Raw genomic sequence first — 18,169 nt, forward strand, 5'->3', positions numbered from 1 at the left:
TATCCTGGCCAGCCTGGACTCTCTCCGTATATTTATTCGGACTGGGGCGGATGCACGTGTCCTGCAATCCCGGAGCTTCGGCGCATTTACCCGGCGTGGTCCGGCCTTTGAGCTGTTCGTCAGCCACTATTGGCACTTGGCCCAAAGCCCTTTGTTTCCCCCTTGCGCGCCTCATGCGCCCCCTGCACCGCTTGCGCCCCCCCCGTTCCAAACATCCTCGGCCAAGGGAACCTTCGATCGTCCGGAAGTCTCGTCCTCCGTCTCAATTTCTTACTTCTCCACGGTGTCGCCATTCGTGTCTTGTACTGTGTGTGATATCTATCTTACTTATCACGGCGACCAGACAGAGAATTTCAATGTTTGAGTGTTGAAGACGACGCGTAAAATGAACGAAGTTGACACTACCCCGTAAGCCCGATCCGGCACGCGCGCCCTCGCCTATGAGAACCTCCTCTAACGCACCGAACAGGACCGACGGGAAAGTGGTCAAGAGAGCATGCACAGAATGTCGGCAGCAGAAGGTATGGCTTATGATGCGTGTCATTGGTGTGCGCTGCGATTAATTCATTGCCGTCTCGCTTGAAAGGCCCGTTGCGATGCATACCTCGATCCCGACCAACCCTGTACGAGATGCCGGAAGATGAACAGACAGTGCATCATCTCTGAGCCGTTCAGACGAGAACACAAGCGCAAGTATGCACGATTTCCCCCCTCTCCTATTGACATTAAACCTGTGCTGATCGAGCGTGTATCCATAGGAGATTGTCTGAACTTGAGCATCGGACGGATGAGCTCCAAGAGCGCCTGAGATCGTCCAGCCACCAGGCCGAACCGCCGGTGTCTCTGCCACAGTCGTCTTGGGCCGCTGTCAACGACTTGCGAACTGCTAATGCCGAGTCTGAAAGTCGTCTTGCTTCAGTCGCCCCTTTCTTTAGAGACGCAGCCATTGCCCCGGTCTCGTTTCGATCCTTCTCTCAAGCGGCCGCTGAATCACTACAGACTCCGGAAAGTCTCGCTCATGACTTTCAGCCTACAGGCACCTTGCCGCGGTCTCTAGAAGGGCACACTGTGGACTCCAAAGATATTGACGCCATGTTCCAGCTGTAGGTGTGTTGAGCGGGGTTTCAGATCATCCTCTAAGCATTTTATAGGTATTTTCGAGACTACGCCGGCCTGGTTCCTGTTCTCGATTCCAACATGACGCCGAATGGATATTACAACCTCTGTCCATTGCTTTTCTGGGCGATTGTTGGTGTCGCGTGCCGGACCTATTCGAGAAACCCGACACTGATCTCTGTTCTCCCGTCCAAGATCAAAGCTATGGCATTGATGTCGCTCAATGCGCCCGTCACGCTGCCCGTTGTGCAAGCGTTGCTACTCATCCTATATTGGCCATTCCCGAAAGCTGGCAACGGACACGACATGACTTATCCGCTCTCTGCTGCCGTGCTACACATGGCCATGCAAATCGGATTACATGTGCCAGTCGCAAGTCACGAGTTCAGCAAAATCCCGGTCAAACTTACCGAAGATGAGCTGAAGATTCGCGCCGAGACTTGGGGATACTGCACTCTTGTCTATCAGCGGTACGCCTTTTTATTGACACTGGCACAGGTTTTGCACCGACTAATGTTTGCCTACTAGGGGTTGTTGTTCCAAGGGAAGCGCGCCGACGCCTATGCTTGATGTCCCCCACGATGTCGAACAGCGACGAGCACTCTTTCAGAGAATATCACCAAAGCTAAAATTTGAATTGAAGTTACAGGATGTAGTCACGAGGTGCTGCATTGCCGTCTCACAAAACGGGCTCTGGAAAATGAGTCCGGATCAAGAGAGGTCGCTGGATACGCTGCTGAATCTCTTTCAAGCCCAGATTTCCAGTGTCGCATTGGAATCCTCTTCTGGTGAGTCCAACCTTTGAGATCTGTTTTCTGAGATTAATTATCTTTCAGACCTCGACCAGCTCTACATTCATATTGCAACCCTCACGATCCAAGCTTTCAACTTGTACAAGTCTCCGACAGCTCACGACCCGACTACGCTTTACGATCTTTGCGCGTCGTGCTGCCAGGTGATTGAATCCTTTGACAACTTGGACAGGTCTGGACAGCTTTGCCTATCTGGTGCGGGACTGTATTTCTTCTACAGTCTGATGATAACCAGCCACGTACTTTTGCGGCTGCTCAAGACTTCCCTCAATCGATACATCGACGTCGAGAGGGCCAAAAGTGCCCTTTTCCTAGGGATCAGCCTCCACAAACGCATGTCGGTCCAGAACGATGACCTGCCAGCTCGCAACGGTGTTGCCTTGACCCAACTCTGGAACAGTAGTCGTGTGTTCAAGAGACCTAATGGAGCCGAGGTGGTAGCGCTGCGGATCCGCAGCCGCCTAACTGGCAGCGTCGTCTTGGACGGTATTGTCTGGTGGCGGGAAGAGTTTGGGGGTTTCATGGGTGTCTACCCGCCGCCCTTGAATGATAATCGGACAGGTAAGAAGTATTCTGGGTGCCCCTAAGGTCACATTGCTAAGTACAACAGATGGCACAGAAGCCGCCAACGAATCCGACGCGGCTGCTCCGGATGATCGCTCGGTACCGGTGATAACGAAGCCTGATTACTCGACCTTCCTGGACGATCCGATGCTGACCGAGTTTGGCTGGCCTGTCACGGACGACGTCTTCTCGTCGATATGGACCGATGGTCCAATTGCCACGATATAAACGGAGGGGGGAAGTGTGTATGAGTAAACATGTCTCGGGGGCTGGGTATTTTCATGATGGAAACAAACGCAGCAACAGTCGCAGAAACGAATGCGGCTTTGCTTTGAATTTTCGGGATTGAAGCAAGGAGAGAGGTAAAGACTCTTCTAATATTAAAACACCGTAATTGTGCGACGGAAAACACTGGCACGGTTTGTGAACCCAGCAACAACACCACGAGAAACTGCAATTTGACGTGTCTCTCTCATTCCTTCTTGCGACTCCCCTTTTCTGGTGATTGTCACCACTTGTGCTCAAAGATGCCGACCCACTCTCCCCACGCGCAGATCTTGCCTTGGATCTCTCTGAGCACGTCGTCCCTGGTGGCCAGAGGCTTCATCTTCTTTGTGTCTAGGCGGCTCTTGAGGGCGACCACCTGGAAGAAGTACCGATGCTCGCCGTGGCCGACGGGCGGGCGCGGGCCCGAGTACAGCGTGCCTCGCAGGTTCTTGCCCAGCCGGAACCCGCCGGCGAGGTGTTTTGCGCCGGGTTCGTCCGCAGGCGCAGTTTTGGAAGAATCGACGGCCAGCGTGAAGTCGTCGGGCCCGACGGTCGTCTTGGTCGCGGGGATGGCGTAGTACAGCCCATGCACCGGCACGAGGGGCAGCGGCGCGTCCGGGTCCTCGCAGATCAGGAGCCACTCTTTGACACTGTCAACGCCATCCTCCAAGGACCACGACAGGTCTGGGAACCTCGACGTGCCGAACTGCGTGTGTTCGACCGAGAGGTGCGCCGGCGACGGGCCCAGCGTCGGCGACGTGACCTGCACGGTTTTGGGGACGGTGGCGAAGATGGCCGCCCGCGTCAGCAGTTTGGCGTCGCGCCCCTTTTGTGAGTATAACAGGCGCGCGAGGTAGTATTCGAGGTAGCGGAGGAGGCCCATCTTCTTCTTCTTGTCGTTTCTTATCCGTGTCTGTGTGTGTGTCTGTATGTCTGTATGGTGTGCGCGACTGCACGACTGGGTCGTAGTCCTTGAAGAGGAGAGGAGGGATCGTATCTTCTAATTGGTATATAGAGCCGATTTGAGTCGAGCGCTGGTCCGGTTTCTGGGCGGAATGATGGGGTTTGGTGTGTCTTCTGGTTCTGGTTGTCGCTGACTGCCGCTGGTTGCGGAAAGGCTTGTGTCAAGATGCAACCAAGGCCTGGTTCTCTCTCTCGTCCTCTCTCACCCTGTCTCCCCCTTCTGCTTGTCCTCTCTGTCCTTGTAGCTTTCTAGTCTGGCGACCGACTTTAAGGCTCTCCTTCGGCTTGCTAACAACTCAGACCAAGTACGGCACGCGCACGAGCAGGAACCTCTCTCGTATTCATATAGGTAACCTTCATGCGAGGCTGTAGGTGCGATCACCGACCACTGAGACAGCCGACAGAACCACAAGCAGCTGTGCCGTCACGATGACCTAGGGTGGGAGAATTCGGTGGACAGGGCGACTTATATATACTACCCGAGTACTTGTACCTCGTCACGAAGAGAGGGATTTTTGGATCGGATTGACGGATTGATGTTAAAACTTATCGATCCTTCCTCGCAACCACTGCCTATTCTGAGGGTAGGGGAAGGGAAAGAAAGAAATGAGGAGAGAGAAGAAACCCGCTTTTTACTCCGTAATTATGTATCACTTCACTCACATATATACATATGCAGCGCCATGACCGCGCCGGAGGGTATGGGGGTAAAGGGTGTTGGTATTGGTGTTGCTGTCCGGTCTCGCTGAGGTTGGGGCCGGTCGGTCGGCCGGTCGGTTTGAATGGGTAGTGGGTTGAGTTGGGTTGGGTTAGTAAGTACATAAATACATAAGTTCACATGCGAATAGGGCTAGGATCCTCTGATATTTTGTGACAAGCGCAAGGATGCTGGTGTTTGGTCAGTTCGGACGGAGTAAATCGCACTGCTTGAGTTGTCATGGTGTCCTTGCTCGTCATGGTCGGAGTGTACGGCTACAGCAAAGGCAGAGAATCACTCGATAGAAGGACAAGGACAAGTACGAGGTACGAAGAAAAGGTAGATGAATCACGAAGCGAAGGACTCTCAGTCTCGGTCTCGGTCTCAACCTCAAACTCGGACTCGGACTCGGACTCAAAACCGGCCTTGTGTGGTGGGGGTGAAGCCAACCACTAATCTACAATTAGTACGAGGTATGTACATACAACTGTCCTTGTACATAGTACCTTGTGTACCTACCGAGCACGTGTGCATGTGCAATCCTTGTGCCTGTGACGAGGAACGTCGTAGAAACCCAGAAGCACCCAAGCTCAGTATGGTGTCTTCGTTTGTATGTCTCCTGGCGCCCAATGACCGAAGGAAGGTGTAGGTAGTACTACGAGTAGTGTGGCATTCAGATTAAGCGAGGCCGGTTCCGGGCTTCCTTTTATTTGTGATCGTGTCCATTCCAGATACAAAGAGAGTCATTGCCGCCGGATGATGAGAAGAAGGGTGAAAAGAGAGAGGTATGCTTGATGGGGAAGAGGAAGGGTGTCCTCGATCTTCTGTTCCTCTATAAGTCCTTGTAATTGAAGAGATGCGAGGCCACAAGTCTACTTGGACCTTGATTTTCTGTCTACTTGTAGCTGTACATGCATACGCCAGCGCACGCAGCATGATTCTGGTCAACCTTCCGTCACCCATCCGCACTTGTACAGTATCATTAGAGTATGGCCACTTTGCCTATATCCATATCTCCGGCTTCCCCTCCCCCTTCATGTCTTTCCACGCGTTCCCAGAATGCACTTGTAACCTCCTTATCAGAGCATGACCCACTCTTCCGTGATCTTTCTGTCTTCTGCGATTGTCTGCCGCACACCATCTCTTTGCCTCTCCTGCGCGATCGTATTCACCCACCACAAGCCCTGTGCTGCTTGGTTGACACAAACCTTTTGCGAAAAGAGCCGAGCACAATCACGCCAATTGCCATTGTCTAAATTGTTCGTTATTTTATGCTGGTGATTAGTTGTTGTGACCGAGGCTGGCCGCTAATAATTGATCTGGTGACAAATATTAGTTTCTCAGCAGGCGGATGGCACGCTTATCAAGAGCCATGACTTCCACCACATGAGGCGAGATGGACATTTTGAGGCACTTGGATGTATCAGGGCATATTTGCGTCATTTCTGGTCTGGAAAGTCGAGAGAAGAAACTCCAGGATGAAACCGAAGAAATAGACGAGTGATTGCGCGATATTTTGCACCGTCTTCAGCAGGGGAACCTATAATATGGCGGCAGATTGTCGGCTTGTGGGCCAGACATGTGCGTGCGTCTGGGGAAGGTTGTGGATGGCCAGGAGATGGGTTTCCTGATCCTTCTGCATGCCCGAGAATATTCCATGTGCTTGGGAGTTCATGCGGATCTGTTCATGTGTGAGGATCTGCGAGTGACTAAGATGTACTTAGATCTTGGGTGATCTTGGGTGATCCTCTAAAGATCAAGGTAATTCGAGGGATCCGGGTTGTCAAGGCGCGCAGGAATTAGACAAGCTTTTGGCTGGATGGCACCCATGATATGGGGGTGGAGAAGGGCGCAGCACTGCTGAGAGTGTGCATGTCGATACGAGGGCGATGGCAAAGGGAGAAACCGTGCCCATAAGGAGTGTCAAACAATGAACGGGCGATTTGCGCGGTGAGAGTGAGAGACAGAGAAGAGGCTGAGGGGCTGTTTTGGGCATGAGGGATAAAATTGGCATCTCCCCCTCCATCAGTGGGTCACGTGAGAAGATCGACTAGCGGCCGGCTGACAAACTTTTGGGCTGCGGACGAACCTGGTGAGTGCCTGGAGCTTTTGTTGGGTACCCAGTCTTTAACTAATCCAGCGCCTAGGGGAACCGCAGTCACCTAGGCTGCCCAACTAGGAGTTTGTCGTCCGTGAACCATTACCTGAACCAAGCCCCAAACTCCAACTAACTAAGGAGCTCGTACCTAATTAGGGCCCGTGGAAGTCCTCAAAGGTCCTTGTGTGATGGGTTTATCTGCGGCCAAACACTTTTGACAGCCCACAAACCTCTTTTTCAAATTCGACCTTCAGCTTCACCTTGAGCTCAGCCCTTCAGCTCTACTTCCCTCCTCTTCTCAGACATCTGTTCTGACTTCTGACCGCCAGAGTCGGATATTCTTCTCTATTCGCCGGAGCCCAGCAACTCACAAAACGCCCTCGACTCCAAGCGCCTGCGGACATCATAGCCCCAGCACCAGCACCAATTTCTACCCTATCGGTGAGTTTCGCGTGGCACTTTTGACGCACGGCACACGCAATTTCCACCACGCAATACGTACCTAGCGGCACAAGCACTTGTCCTCCTACCCCTGCGGTGTCTGAGAGCGATCAAAAAGAGCTGGGTCACGTAAGAGGCGCGCGTCGACCCTCAAAGGATCGATCACTCATCGGGCCCGGTTCACTGCCCACCATCATCCTGATTTCCCCCATTCTCTATCTCCCTCATCCTGAGAAATCAAGCTTCCTCCTTCTCCGCCGCGAATAACAATGCACTCTGGGCCATGTGCCCAAAACCTGTCGTGCATGTTCTTGTCTTATACCATTTGGCGCATGCTGCTTCCAGAACCCTCTTTTCCCTCCCATCCCAGATTTCGCCATCGCGATTTTCTGTCCGCCGTCTGCCGCTAACGTGAACGATCTTGGTCGTACATTCCTGAACCCTGGGCTGACCTTGGACAGGTAACCAGGAACCAGGATATCCGGGGTCCGATTTTGAAGTCGCCGCCTTAGCCGATTCATCCGCCCTGCCGGGCTACATCTACAAGTTTCAGCTGTGCTCCAGCCTCACTCAAATTTAACGTCCACTGCTCACCCCAGTGCGGCTCATCTCGCTGAAACCCACGTTATCTGGCAACAAAGCAATGGAACCGGAGTGTCAGCATCTTTGTCTTTGATCCATTTCTGATCCGCTTGCTCTTCTCTACCGTCCGGTCACAATGCGTCCCAACTTACTCAAGCGGGCACACAGCCATAACAAACAGACGCTGAATAATCTGTTGCATTCGCGGGGCACTTCGCCGCATCCTCAGGGCGAAACGATCTCCGGCCATAAGCAGATCGAGGAAGAGACACTTCCCAAGTACAATCCAGATCACTGGTACCCCGTAAAGCTGGGTGAAGTGTTAAACCATCGCTATGAAATCCTTGTCAAACTCGGTTATGGCATGACGGCCACAGTCTGGCTCGCCAGGGATCTACAAGCGTAAGTTTCTAATTAATGCCAGGAACTTGGTGACATGGCTGTCTAACCTGTGGATCTTTACTGGACAGTGATGTGAATGCCGGCAACCGCAAATATGTCACCATCAAGATTAACGTCAACACCCTCGGTGAAGACTTCCAAAAAGGCCGACGAGAGATCGCGCAGAAGTTGTTCTCAGCTAATCCCAACCATCCTGGGTATAGCCACGTCCGATTCATGCTCGACACCTTCAAGCTCAGGGGAAAGCACGGCGAACATTTGTGCATAGTGTACGATGTCCTCCGTGAACCCATCGATTTGTGCATGGAGAAATTTCCCGGTCGACGATTTAGCTGTGGGAAACTTCGCGTCTTGCTGCCAGCTCTGTTACAGGGTCTCGACTACATGCATTCCGAGTGCCATGTTGTCCACACCGATCTGAAGGCCGACAATATCATGATGGGTCTGGGGGACCCCAACATCCTCGACCACTTTGTGCAGAATCAAATAGATCATCCAGCACCCCGGAAGGCGGCTGATAGTCACGGACGGGTCATCTACACATCTTGCAGTGATTTCGGAGAACCGCCCAATGAAGCCGTCATTGCGTCTGCGAAAATCACTGATATCGGTCTGGCGGCGTGGGGAGACGAGAAGAACACGAAGCCTATTCAGTCCAATGCTTTCATGGCGCCCGAAGTCATCTTGCAGGCGGGGTGGTCCTATCCGGCCGACATCTGGAATCTGGGAGTCATGTTGTGGGATTTATTTGAGCATTTTGGACTGTTCGATCGGATTGATACGAAACCCGGCCACTACCATCCCGAGCGGCACTTGGGTTTAATGGTGGCCCTGTTGGGGCCTCCACCCAAAGATTTCCTGAAGCGTTGTGCCAAAGCATCGGCCTACTTCGACTCGGAAGGCCAGTTCAAATATCCCGAATATGTCGAGGAACACACGTTTGAATCTTCCATCGTCAGGCTGAAAGGGGAAGAGAAAGAGTTGTTTATTGACTTCGCCAAGAAAATGATCACTTGGGTGCCTGAAGAACGATGGACTGCTAAACAACTACTGGAGCATCCTTTCCTGACAAAAGAACGAGACTGTCCATTCACGACACCGAGTCTCAGCAGAGCTTCGACGGCGTCCTTCAACTCGACAATCCCGTCACGAGCAGTTACGCCAGGGATCCCTACTTCAAGCTCGCCTAGCTGGGGACCGAATTCCTCGCCAAAATCGCTACCTCAAAACGCATCGATGTTGCCGTCCAGGCTGCTGGAATTGGTGCCGTCTCTTGCCTCGATCGAGAGCGCAGAGACAAAACCCGAGAAACTCATTACAAATGACGACAGATCATCTTCGAGAACCTCCCTCTCCTTGAGGCCTAAGATGGAGAGTCTTATCGAGTCGCATAATGAACCCGACGAAGTGCCCAATTCTAAGCGTTCGTCAGTGAATACGTCAAACAAGTGCTCACAGGATATCATTGATGCCATCCTCAAAAAGGGCAAAGCCAACCACGTGCAGCCAGAAGCGAAATGATGACACCGAGTTGACTGTCCCCGCCGACTATTCTTGAATCTTGATCATGCCCAAATCATGAATGGGAAAGATATTGCGCCGAAGGTTGCGTTATGAACGGTCTTGATCGGTGCGGTCGAGCGTGTTGGAATCGGCCTAGGCAGAGCAAGGGTAAAAGGCCGAGACGGATGTACAGGGAGGCACACAAACACGCCGAATAAGTGCCGTGGGAGGGGGTATAAAAACTCTTTTGTATTTTCGTCCGATCAGACTCCGGCAGTCTTTGGCTGAACTGTCTTGTTGAAAGCTACATAACTTAATTGATACCCACAAAAAGCCTTATTTATCCTTGTTGTACGCGCTCAACTTGGATCAAAGCAGTGCCTTAGTCAACGTCATCCAATCCTTACCAATCCCAGACAGCTCTGTTGCCTGATATGGCATGTTGATGTTGTCCCGTTTCATCCGGAAATCTGCGCATCGCGTGCTGTGGTCCGCACTAGCAAGTACGGTGAAGTGTTGTGGCTTCGGATGCTTTTCAACGTCACTTCACACTAGTGGCGTGAGTGGCTCCCCCACAACCATCACGACCACTATCGTTCGTGGCCTCCTAGCCCAGCGCAAATCTGCCACCGCTTCTATTGAGTCGTACTTTGCTCTCTTATCCAACAAATCAATTGCCCTTCACAACATGGTGTTAAGGGATACAGCCGAATTTCTTGACACAACAGATCAGCATTAGGACAATGGCCGCTGCATGACAGACCGTCCCAACACCGCTACATGTGGAGGACTGATCATCATATTGACTTTGTCAGGTGGAGACTTGAGAGGTCTTGAACAGGGATGACTTGGAAGAGTCAAAGACGATCTGGCCCTTGCCTGTAGGTCGGCTGGGTTGATATTTCCTGCGCTGCCCTGTAATCCCAGACTTCACGGCTCGGAAGAGCAAGGACTGATATTTTTCCTGTGCCATCACAACGGACCATGCTCGCTGAAATCAATTCTCAGTGCTCAGCCTGAAACCCTAGCTACTGTTCAAATTGTCAGACCGAGTATCGCTTGTGGTTGATTTGCGCTGGTCCAGGATGTCACCGATGTCGAGATTTTGGTCTCACAGGACAAGACGATGCTGCTGGGTCTCTTCAAGGAAAATTCTCTGGATAGGTGCCCGATTGCCCAGGCTATATGAGCCAATTCGGCCTGCTTTGGGTGTATGAAGAGAACTAATGTACTCCAGATCTCGGGACCCACATGTTCAAATATGCTTTAGCCACTGCAGTTGCCTTTCTCGATCAACAACACTCACTATCTATAGAGGACCCCGATTTCTCTCCATTCTCAAGCATGGCCTGGCTAATAAATTATGACGGACTCCATAGTTCTAGGTCATTACGGTCCGTGGAGTGGGTCCATGTCACCGTGACTCCCTTGTTGCGTGGTTGCTTACCTTGGTCCCCTTCCGCGGAAGCATTTGTTAAGGAGGAGCTTAGCAATCAGGGAGGTATAGGATGGCAAGACCAAGCGTCTCCTATGTGTATATAAAGAGCTAATAATCGGCACAGACATTCGGATGGGCCATCTATCCAGACATTCTACTCTCTTCACAATTCCTGTTGCAAATACAAGCACTCACTATGGCGCCCCTGCCGTTTGCAAGTTTCGTCACATTCACCAAAACATGGCACAATAGGCCTTACCCGGCCATCTCGCCTACGAGGCCAGAGGTGTCGGCTGCTGGGAAGAACGTCGTCATCACAGGTGGAGGAACTGGCATTGGGAAGGCTACCGCCATTGCCTTTGCTACCGCGGGCGCCAGATCCGTCTCCATCATAGGGCGTAGGGTCGATCGTCTCCAGACGGCTGCGACAGCTATCACCGAAGCCAACCCCTCGACTCTTGTGGTTCTGCAGTCGGGCGATGTCACGAATCGTGAATCCCTCGAGGCCGCTCTGGACGCCATTGTGGCGAAAATCGGTGGCGGCGACGGCAGCAACAAGATTGACATATTCCTCAACAACGCCGGGACCCTCCCCCATGAAGCCGGGGTGGTCGACTATCCAGAATCAGAGGTCCGGCGATGTTTCGAGATCAACTTTATGGGCTCGTACAATGCCCTGCAGGTGTTTACTCCGCTAGCAGCGCCCGGCGCAAAGCTCATTAACGTGGGAAGTGGCATCGGTCACTGGGCTCCTCTGCCAGAAGTGCCGGGGGTGTGGAGCTACGCGGCCTCAAAAGCAGCGACACTGAAGATGATGGAGTATTACGCCTCCGAGCACCCGAACATTCATGTCGTGGGCATCCACCCGGGCATCATCAGCACGGAGATCAACCCCAATATGCCAACGGGCCCGGACTCAGGTATGTACTTACGTATTACCTTGCATTTCCTTTTTATGCCATATGCTATACATCACGGCTAGTGGTGGATGTGATTTGCTGTTGTTGCTTCTAGAAAATCATGATACTTGGCTAACACACCTTGGCCGACAGTGGATTTACCGGCACACTTTGTCGTGTGGCTTGTGTCGGAGGAAGCGGCGTTTCTGCGGAACAAGTTTGTCTGGGCGAATTGGGATGTGGAGGAACTCAAGGCTCGGGCGGAGGAGATCCGGACGTCGTCTCTGCTGAGGGTGTATTTGAATGGTGTCGACATGTAATTGGGATTATGGTGTTTGTTGGCGACCTCAGCTGATATACATACATATTTTGAGATAGTGTATACACCCAGTGCCAGGCTCGACTACGCCTGTATTCTTTTAAAGACTGCATTCCGATCAGTCACATTGCGGTCGTCAGATCGAGAAGCCCAAAGCAGCCTAGTGCAAAACCTTGACTTGTTCTCATTTGTCAGCGTTGGTTCCGCGGAACATGAGGCTCCTTGGCTGCTAAATACCAGGTACTCACTCTGTGTACCTTCTTCACCTTCCCTTTTACCGAGTTGCTCAGTATGCTGCAACACAAACTTCGCAAGGTGCGTCTCCTTAGACTTGTTTCGATTGTTACCACAGACTGACGCATCCGGACAAGGCGTGCGACTTTTGCTACCGCAGGAGAATCAAATGCGACGCACAAAAGCCCCGATGCACCAATTGCATTCTGCATGACTCGGTCTGTGGTTTCGGGGCTGCGAGCCGTAAAGCGCAGACCAGACGTCGCGAGTCGAGTGAAGATATTGCAGTCCTGCGGAAGCAGGTAGAGGGTCTCGAATCGAGTCTGGACCAAGCTCTGAGGAGGATCGAAGAGCTTCAGAGTCTTATGCCGAGATGGGAGACAGACTCAGAGATTCAAGCTGTCTCTCCCAGCATCCCTGAAGACAACGTCCCCTTGGTACAGAAAGAACCTCTTCCCAATGCGCGCATGGAACTTCCGCCGCGTCAGGACGTTCTGTCTGCGACGGAAGCGTACCTCACGACGCTGAACGCCGTTCTTCCGCTGTTCCACCCCGGCCGACTCCTGCAATCCATCAACGACTGGTACATATATCCTGATCGGAGAGAGCGGACGACGTGGGCGGCCATCAACGTGGTCCTCGCGCTAGCTCACCGTCAAATACCCGCGATACCAGGCGAGAGAAGCGCGGCGGACTACCTGCATAACGCCCAGACAGTGCTCTCCGAGGTGATCATGGGCGACGCAGATCTTCTCAACGTCCAGATCCTGCTGGGGATGGTCATGCTTTTCCAGGGCACACAAGATGTCAAGCCCGCGACGATGCTGATCGCCGTTGCTCTACGTCTGGCGCACGAATTGGGCCTGCATACCCGGAGAAGCACCCAGAAGCACACCCTCGACCATTCCCAGGTCTTGGAACGGGACAGAGTCTTCTGGATCGCATACATCCTCGACAGAGATATCAGCTTACGTGCAGGTCAGCCCCCTGTACAGCGCGAGGCCGATATTGAAATCGAATACCCGTCGGCAGAGCCCGAAGACGGTGCTGGAACAGTTGCCATAACTTCCAACGCCGACGGTACCGTCCCATTCAACTTCCTCCGCTGCCGTGTCCAACTCGCCCAGATCCAGAGTGAAGTCTACGACTTTATGGTTGCGACCCGCGCAGGCATTGGGACATTGGTTGACTCCGCGCCCGACGACGACGTGGCACGGCTGAACCACATGCTGGACGCATGGCTCTCCAGCATCCCGCCACCGTTTCGGCCCGGCGCCATCCTCCAAGCCGGCCAGCAGAACCTGAGCAGGAGCTTCGCGGTCCTCTACTCGGCCCACCTCGCCTGCCGGACGCAGGTATACCGCGCGGATGCCATGGCGTCGCGCTGGGTCCAGAATCTCCGGACCTTTGGCAGAACAGTGACGACTTTGAAGGGCCCTGTCCCCGTCTCTGTCTCTATCGTCCCTGTCCAAGCGCCAGTGCCAGTTCCAGTCCCTCTACCGACTCCGTCCCTGCAGGACTGGGAGAAGCTCATCGCCGAGACGCGAGGGTACATGCGGCTCGTCTGGGGCGTGGAACCCCGAGACCAGGCGTTTATCTGGTTAGCAAAAGAACCTCTCTCCCTTTCCCATTTCCCTGAAAATTGAAATTCTTCCTTGCATCAAATCACCCCTTCCCCTTCCTCCCAATTTAGGACAAGATCACAGGCTGATTGATAATATTTCATTCGTCGGCTCCTTCAGGATGACCGCCTGCACCTACGTCTCGGGCTCAATCTGCCTGACCGCCAACATCATGTTCGAGCCGGGCCACCCGGGCGTACACCACGACCTGGCCCTGGTGAACCACTCCTTTGCCCTCTTGGACGAGTTGATCCGGCAGACGGGGCGGAAGGCTCTTGGCGATCTACGCGACGCGTGCGAGGAGCTGTTGCGCTACGCATGTGCGTTGTCTCCTATTTAAGGGGGCTGTCGATTCAAGGTTGTAGAGATGTGGTGTGTCGTATTTTTTTGTTCTTGCTGTCTGGAGTCGGGAGGCGAAGTCGCCATCATATATACATATGTTTCGGTCTACGAAAAATGTGTATATTAATGGGTCTCTTCTCTTCGGAACAGAACCCATTGGTTCAGCAAAAATGGTATGCATGTATAGAGGGGGCAAACACTTGTCTGTTGGACCGACTACTTGTATTTTCACTTTTAGTAGGCTCCTTTGGTTTCTGCCGAAGGTGTTTGGGGTTGATAAGTACTATATTCATGTCATCCGGATGCCCGGGTAGGCAGGTAGGTAACCCTTGTTAGACTCTCTGAGCGAATGTCCTTCTTTGTGGCTATATGACACTTGACGCACTTGACGCACTGACCTGACCCAAGCCGACCTGACCTGTCCCGGTAAGACGGTGTCTAGCAGCAGTTCTCAACGCCCTACACGCTGCTGTTTCTGCTGCTGCTGCTGCTGCTGCTTCTCCCATAGGGTATGCAGCGTCGGATTTCCCCCCGTGACACCCACCCACTCCCCCTCCCGCAACTTCGGCCCGGCATACCCAAGCACGTCATCCGGGATCAGATGCGCGCGCTCGGCGTCCAGGAGTCGCGCGACGAAGACGATCGTGTGCGCGTCCAGTGCCGTGGGACCAACCTCATCGCCAAATAGCCACTTCTGCTCACGCCCTCGCTTGGAGAGCAGCTGGCTGATTTTCGAGAGGTAGGCGCGCGACTCTGCCTCGACGGTGGCGACTGACTGGTTCTTGGAGGCGAACTGTTGGAGTTTGGTCCGGTGGCTGGGGAGATCGAAAGTTTCGCGGTCGGTCCGTCAGCGGGGGGGTGTTTTTGTGTTCAACACAATCCAAAGCAGCTTGAAAATTGAAAAGGGGAGAAATGGGTGAGAAGGGCTAAGGAAAATGTGGAAATACAGGTGGGGAGAGAAAAGAACTCACTTGTCCAGTTTACGCTGCAGCATCTCACGATACCTCGGCGACGTCTCAGGCCGGGCCATGATCTCCTCGACGGCCTCCATGACCCCCTCGGTCCGGCGATCCTCGGGCTTGAACGAGATGGTCACGTAGGAGATGTTGTGGAGTTGCTCGAGGAGGGATTCAATCGTCTGCTTGTGCGCGGATGGGAGGAGGCTCGGGTACCGGTCGCATAGGTACCGTGTGATATCCGCGCTGTCGATCAGTTTTACGCCGAGGGACGGTGCGAGGAGGGCAGGGACCTGAGTAGTCATTTGACAAGGTCAGAAGAAAAGAGTGAAATACACACAAGAGCTATGTGAAGCTCTTAAGACGGACATAACACTCCTGGCTGGCACCGACATACCGTGCCTTTCGGATGCTTCTCCAGATACGCCTCGGACATCTGCTCGCCCGTGTAGATGTCAATGAAGCATTGTTCGGGCTCGACGGCGTCCGCGGGTGATCTGGGCGGGCCCTTGAGACGCAATGTGTAGAGGACCATTAGCGAGCAGATGGAGAAGGGGTTGTAGTATAGCTGGTAGGGAGAAGTGCTGGACTGTGCCATTCTGCGTGCAAAAGGTATGTAGTATGTGTGTTTAAGCTGCTGGTTGGGGTTTCTGCAACGTCTTCACCGTTGTTATTGAATGCTGGATGGCAGGTCAGTGCTAATGCTCCGAGTATTCCTGTGTTCGATACCACTGTTATCAAGGGTTCGCCTGGGTAGATGAGAGGATGGACACCCACATATAGAAAGAGCATTGGTGCTGCACCTCAGGCCCTCTCCCTCTGTTCTTGAGTGTTGGTACTCGACGTCACTAACACTCGAGGGTTATACATGCATGTCCGTCAGATACCCGAGCCGGCCGCGTGGTGGAGGCATAGACAGGCCCTAAGGCGTCCAGCTGGGAATCTTTCTCCCCGCATAAACATCCAGTGGGCCTTATTCGTGGTAGCCAAGGTTTGTGGGGGTGGTTCGTGTGAGATGGATTAAAGCCGTTAAAAACATGGCCTACGTTCCAAGTATGCGGATTCCCCGACGAGACAGAAGACGAACGGTGCTGACAGCCTTGATTAATAGCGAGGTAATGGAGCGGAGAATATCAATCGCCTTGGTGGGGGAGTCAATCAAGAGCGGTGGAGTGGTGTCGTGTCAGATCGCTAGGAGAAGGCTGTGTACTCGGTATTGTGATGGCATTGGTCTCGGGGAGATCGGGGATGGGATGATAGCCCTGGAAGAATCAACATGTGGTAGCCTCAATTGACTAGAGTGAGCAGAGAAGTGTGGGTGGGAAGCAAAGGACCTTACGGGAAGGATGTTGACGATAGTCTCCGGATGAAAGCAGCAATTCAATTTCTAGCTACGCTAAATCCATTTCCAAATTCGTAAACCAACTTCTTGTCCTAACCGACAACCTTGTACCCTTTTCTGTGCCTGATCATACAGTATTCCCCTAGCGACAACGACTACGCCGCCACTTCCGGCCCAATGGGCGGACGACTCGCGGCCAGATTGCACTGGCGAAACAACCTGACTTCGTCCTTGTCGAAAGCGCCCACGACGCTGTGCAGAACCCCGTGGTTGTTGAAGAGCACAAAGTCGCCTTCCTGCCAGTCGTGCGCGTACACGCGCTCCGGCGCGATCCCCGGACGCTGCAGATCGTGCACAATCTCCCGCACCCGGGCCAGGTCATCGATGACGCTGCCGTCGCGCAGGTGGATCTTGCGTACGACCGACGGGTGGATCTGCAGCGCGAACCGGCCCGTGACGGGGTTTTGCCAGGCCATGGGCTGGATCTGGACGTCCGAGGCATTTTCGATCGGCGGTAGTTCGTCAACCGGTACCTCCTTACCTTCAGAGACCATGCCCAGCCCGTCTGGGCGCGATTTGGCCGTCGAGATCCAGACGTAGGGGTGTGGTGCGTACTCGACCTTGGAAGTGAGCACGAACTCCTTTTGCTCGGCGCTGAGGTTTTCAAACATGGTGTACCCCGACACAAAGGCCGTGGTGCCTAGCGGAACCTGTAGGGTGTCATTGCTGCCGTCGTCGTAGAGAACGGTCTGCGTCCGTCCCGTGGGAACCTTGACCGCAAGTAGAGACGTGACGAGCGGTGGTTGAAGACCCCCATATAGCGCGGCGTCGATGTGCCAGCGGTAGAAACGGGTGAAATCCAGATCTTGCTCTTCTGGGATGACTGTCGTGTGGAACGTGCGATGATGGGGGTGCTTCAACGTAATGTCCTTGAGCCCTTCGTACTCGGGGACAAAGCCATTGCCGATGACCTGCACCTCGGGCTGATGAGGCACGGTCTTGAGGTCGGGGTGGAGGATGGACCGTTTGGCGTCAATCGTCTTGCCGTGGCCGTATGACATGGCCTCCGGATCGAAGCGGCGGGTCAGTTCCGCCTGGTCCTTGGGGGTGAGACCCGCTTGGGACTTGACGCAGATGACATTGTAGGTGTAGAGGGCGTTGCGAAGCGCCTCGAAGTCTGCGTCTGAGAGGTTTCTCAAGTCTACGTCGTTGACAAGTGCCCCGAATTCAGGTCGAGTTGGGGTGATGGGCGAAACCGTGATTCCTGGCATGGTGTCTGCGTGTCGTACTTGGAGAAGAATTTGTTGAACTGTGGAGTCTGAATGTGAAAGTTCTGAGGGATTGCGATACAAATTCAAGGTGAACTGAAGGGTGGGAGATATATATATACTCGCATCGGGGAGGCATCGCGTTAGCTAGATGAACATACCGCTTACCTGCTGCTACGGCCTCGTACAAGGCAGAAGAACATCTTCTCGGAAGGCACCTATCTCGACTTACTTGGCGACCATACATCTCCTTTTGATTTGACGTTGATGATGGGACAAGTGAGATAAGATGATCGTAGATCGC

At 53.4% G+C, this 18,169-nt stretch overlaps 7 protein-coding genes across 7 annotated transcripts; 4 read left to right on the forward strand and 3 right to left on the reverse strand.

Moving 5' to 3' along the window:
• Window positions 1–640: 640 nt before the first annotated feature.
• Window positions 641–2,720, forward strand: AYO21_04837 (hypothetical protein; the record flags this gene model as incomplete). Its single annotated transcript, XM_022654808.1, has 6 exons — window positions 641–693; window positions 759–1,103; window positions 1,152–1,586; window positions 1,645–1,904; window positions 1,953–2,489; window positions 2,539–2,720. The coding sequence occupies 6 exons, from the start codon at window positions 641–643 to the stop codon at window positions 2,718–2,720; spliced, it is 1,812 nt and encodes a 603-aa protein (XP_022512947.1).
• A 280-nt stretch (window positions 2,721–3,000) lies between these two features.
• Window positions 3,001–3,642, reverse strand: AYO21_04838 (hypothetical protein; the record flags this gene model as incomplete). The annotated part of the gene is made up of 1 exon (XM_022654809.1): window positions 3,001–3,642. One exon carries the CDS (start codon window positions 3,640–3,642, stop codon window positions 3,001–3,003), a length of 642 nt encoding a protein of 213 aa, XP_022512948.1.
• A 4,034-nt stretch (window positions 3,643–7,676) lies between these two features.
• Window positions 7,677–9,463, forward strand: AYO21_04839 (hypothetical protein; the record flags this gene model as incomplete). The annotated part of the gene is made up of 2 exons (XM_022654810.1): window positions 7,677–7,942; window positions 8,011–9,463. The coding sequence occupies 2 exons, from the start codon at window positions 7,677–7,679 to the stop codon at window positions 9,461–9,463; spliced, it is 1,719 nt and encodes a 572-aa protein (XP_022512949.1).
• A 1,616-nt stretch (window positions 9,464–11,079) lies between these two features.
• AYO21_04840 (hypothetical protein) lies at window positions 11,080–12,102 on the forward strand (the record flags this gene model as incomplete). The annotated part of the gene is made up of 2 exons (XM_022654811.1): window positions 11,080–11,803; window positions 11,936–12,102. The coding sequence occupies 2 exons, from the start codon at window positions 11,080–11,082 to the stop codon at window positions 12,100–12,102; spliced, it is 891 nt and encodes a 296-aa protein (XP_022512950.1).
• A 290-nt stretch (window positions 12,103–12,392) lies between these two features.
• Window positions 12,393–14,297, forward strand: AYO21_04841 (hypothetical protein; the record flags this gene model as incomplete). Its single annotated transcript, XM_022654812.1, has 3 exons — window positions 12,393–12,416; window positions 12,473–13,935; window positions 14,042–14,297. 3 exons carry the CDS (start codon window positions 12,393–12,395, stop codon window positions 14,295–14,297), a joined length of 1,743 nt encoding a protein of 580 aa, XP_022512951.1.
• Window positions 14,298–14,750: 453 nt separating this feature from the next.
• AYO21_04842 (hypothetical protein) lies at window positions 14,751–15,853 on the reverse strand (the record flags this gene model as incomplete). Its single annotated transcript, XM_022654813.1, has 3 exons — window positions 14,751–15,114; window positions 15,271–15,548; window positions 15,653–15,853. The coding sequence occupies 3 exons, from the start codon at window positions 15,851–15,853 to the stop codon at window positions 14,751–14,753; spliced, it is 843 nt and encodes a 280-aa protein (XP_022512952.1).
• Window positions 15,854–16,752: 899 nt separating this feature from the next.
• On the reverse strand, window positions 16,753–17,868 carry AYO21_04843 (hypothetical protein; the record flags this gene model as incomplete). Its single annotated transcript, XM_022654814.1, has 1 exon — window positions 16,753–17,868. One exon carries the CDS (start codon window positions 17,866–17,868, stop codon window positions 16,753–16,755), a length of 1,116 nt encoding a protein of 371 aa, XP_022512953.1.
• Between the last annotated feature and the right edge of the window lie 301 nt (window positions 17,869–18,169).

The sequence above is a fragment of the Fonsecaea monophora genome (genome assembly GCF_001642475.1).
Source record: "Fonsecaea monophora strain CBS 269.37 chromosome Unknown Scaff28, whole genome shotgun sequence".
NCBI classification, from domain to species: domain Eukaryota; kingdom Fungi; phylum Ascomycota; class Eurotiomycetes; order Chaetothyriales; family Herpotrichiellaceae; genus Fonsecaea; species Fonsecaea monophora.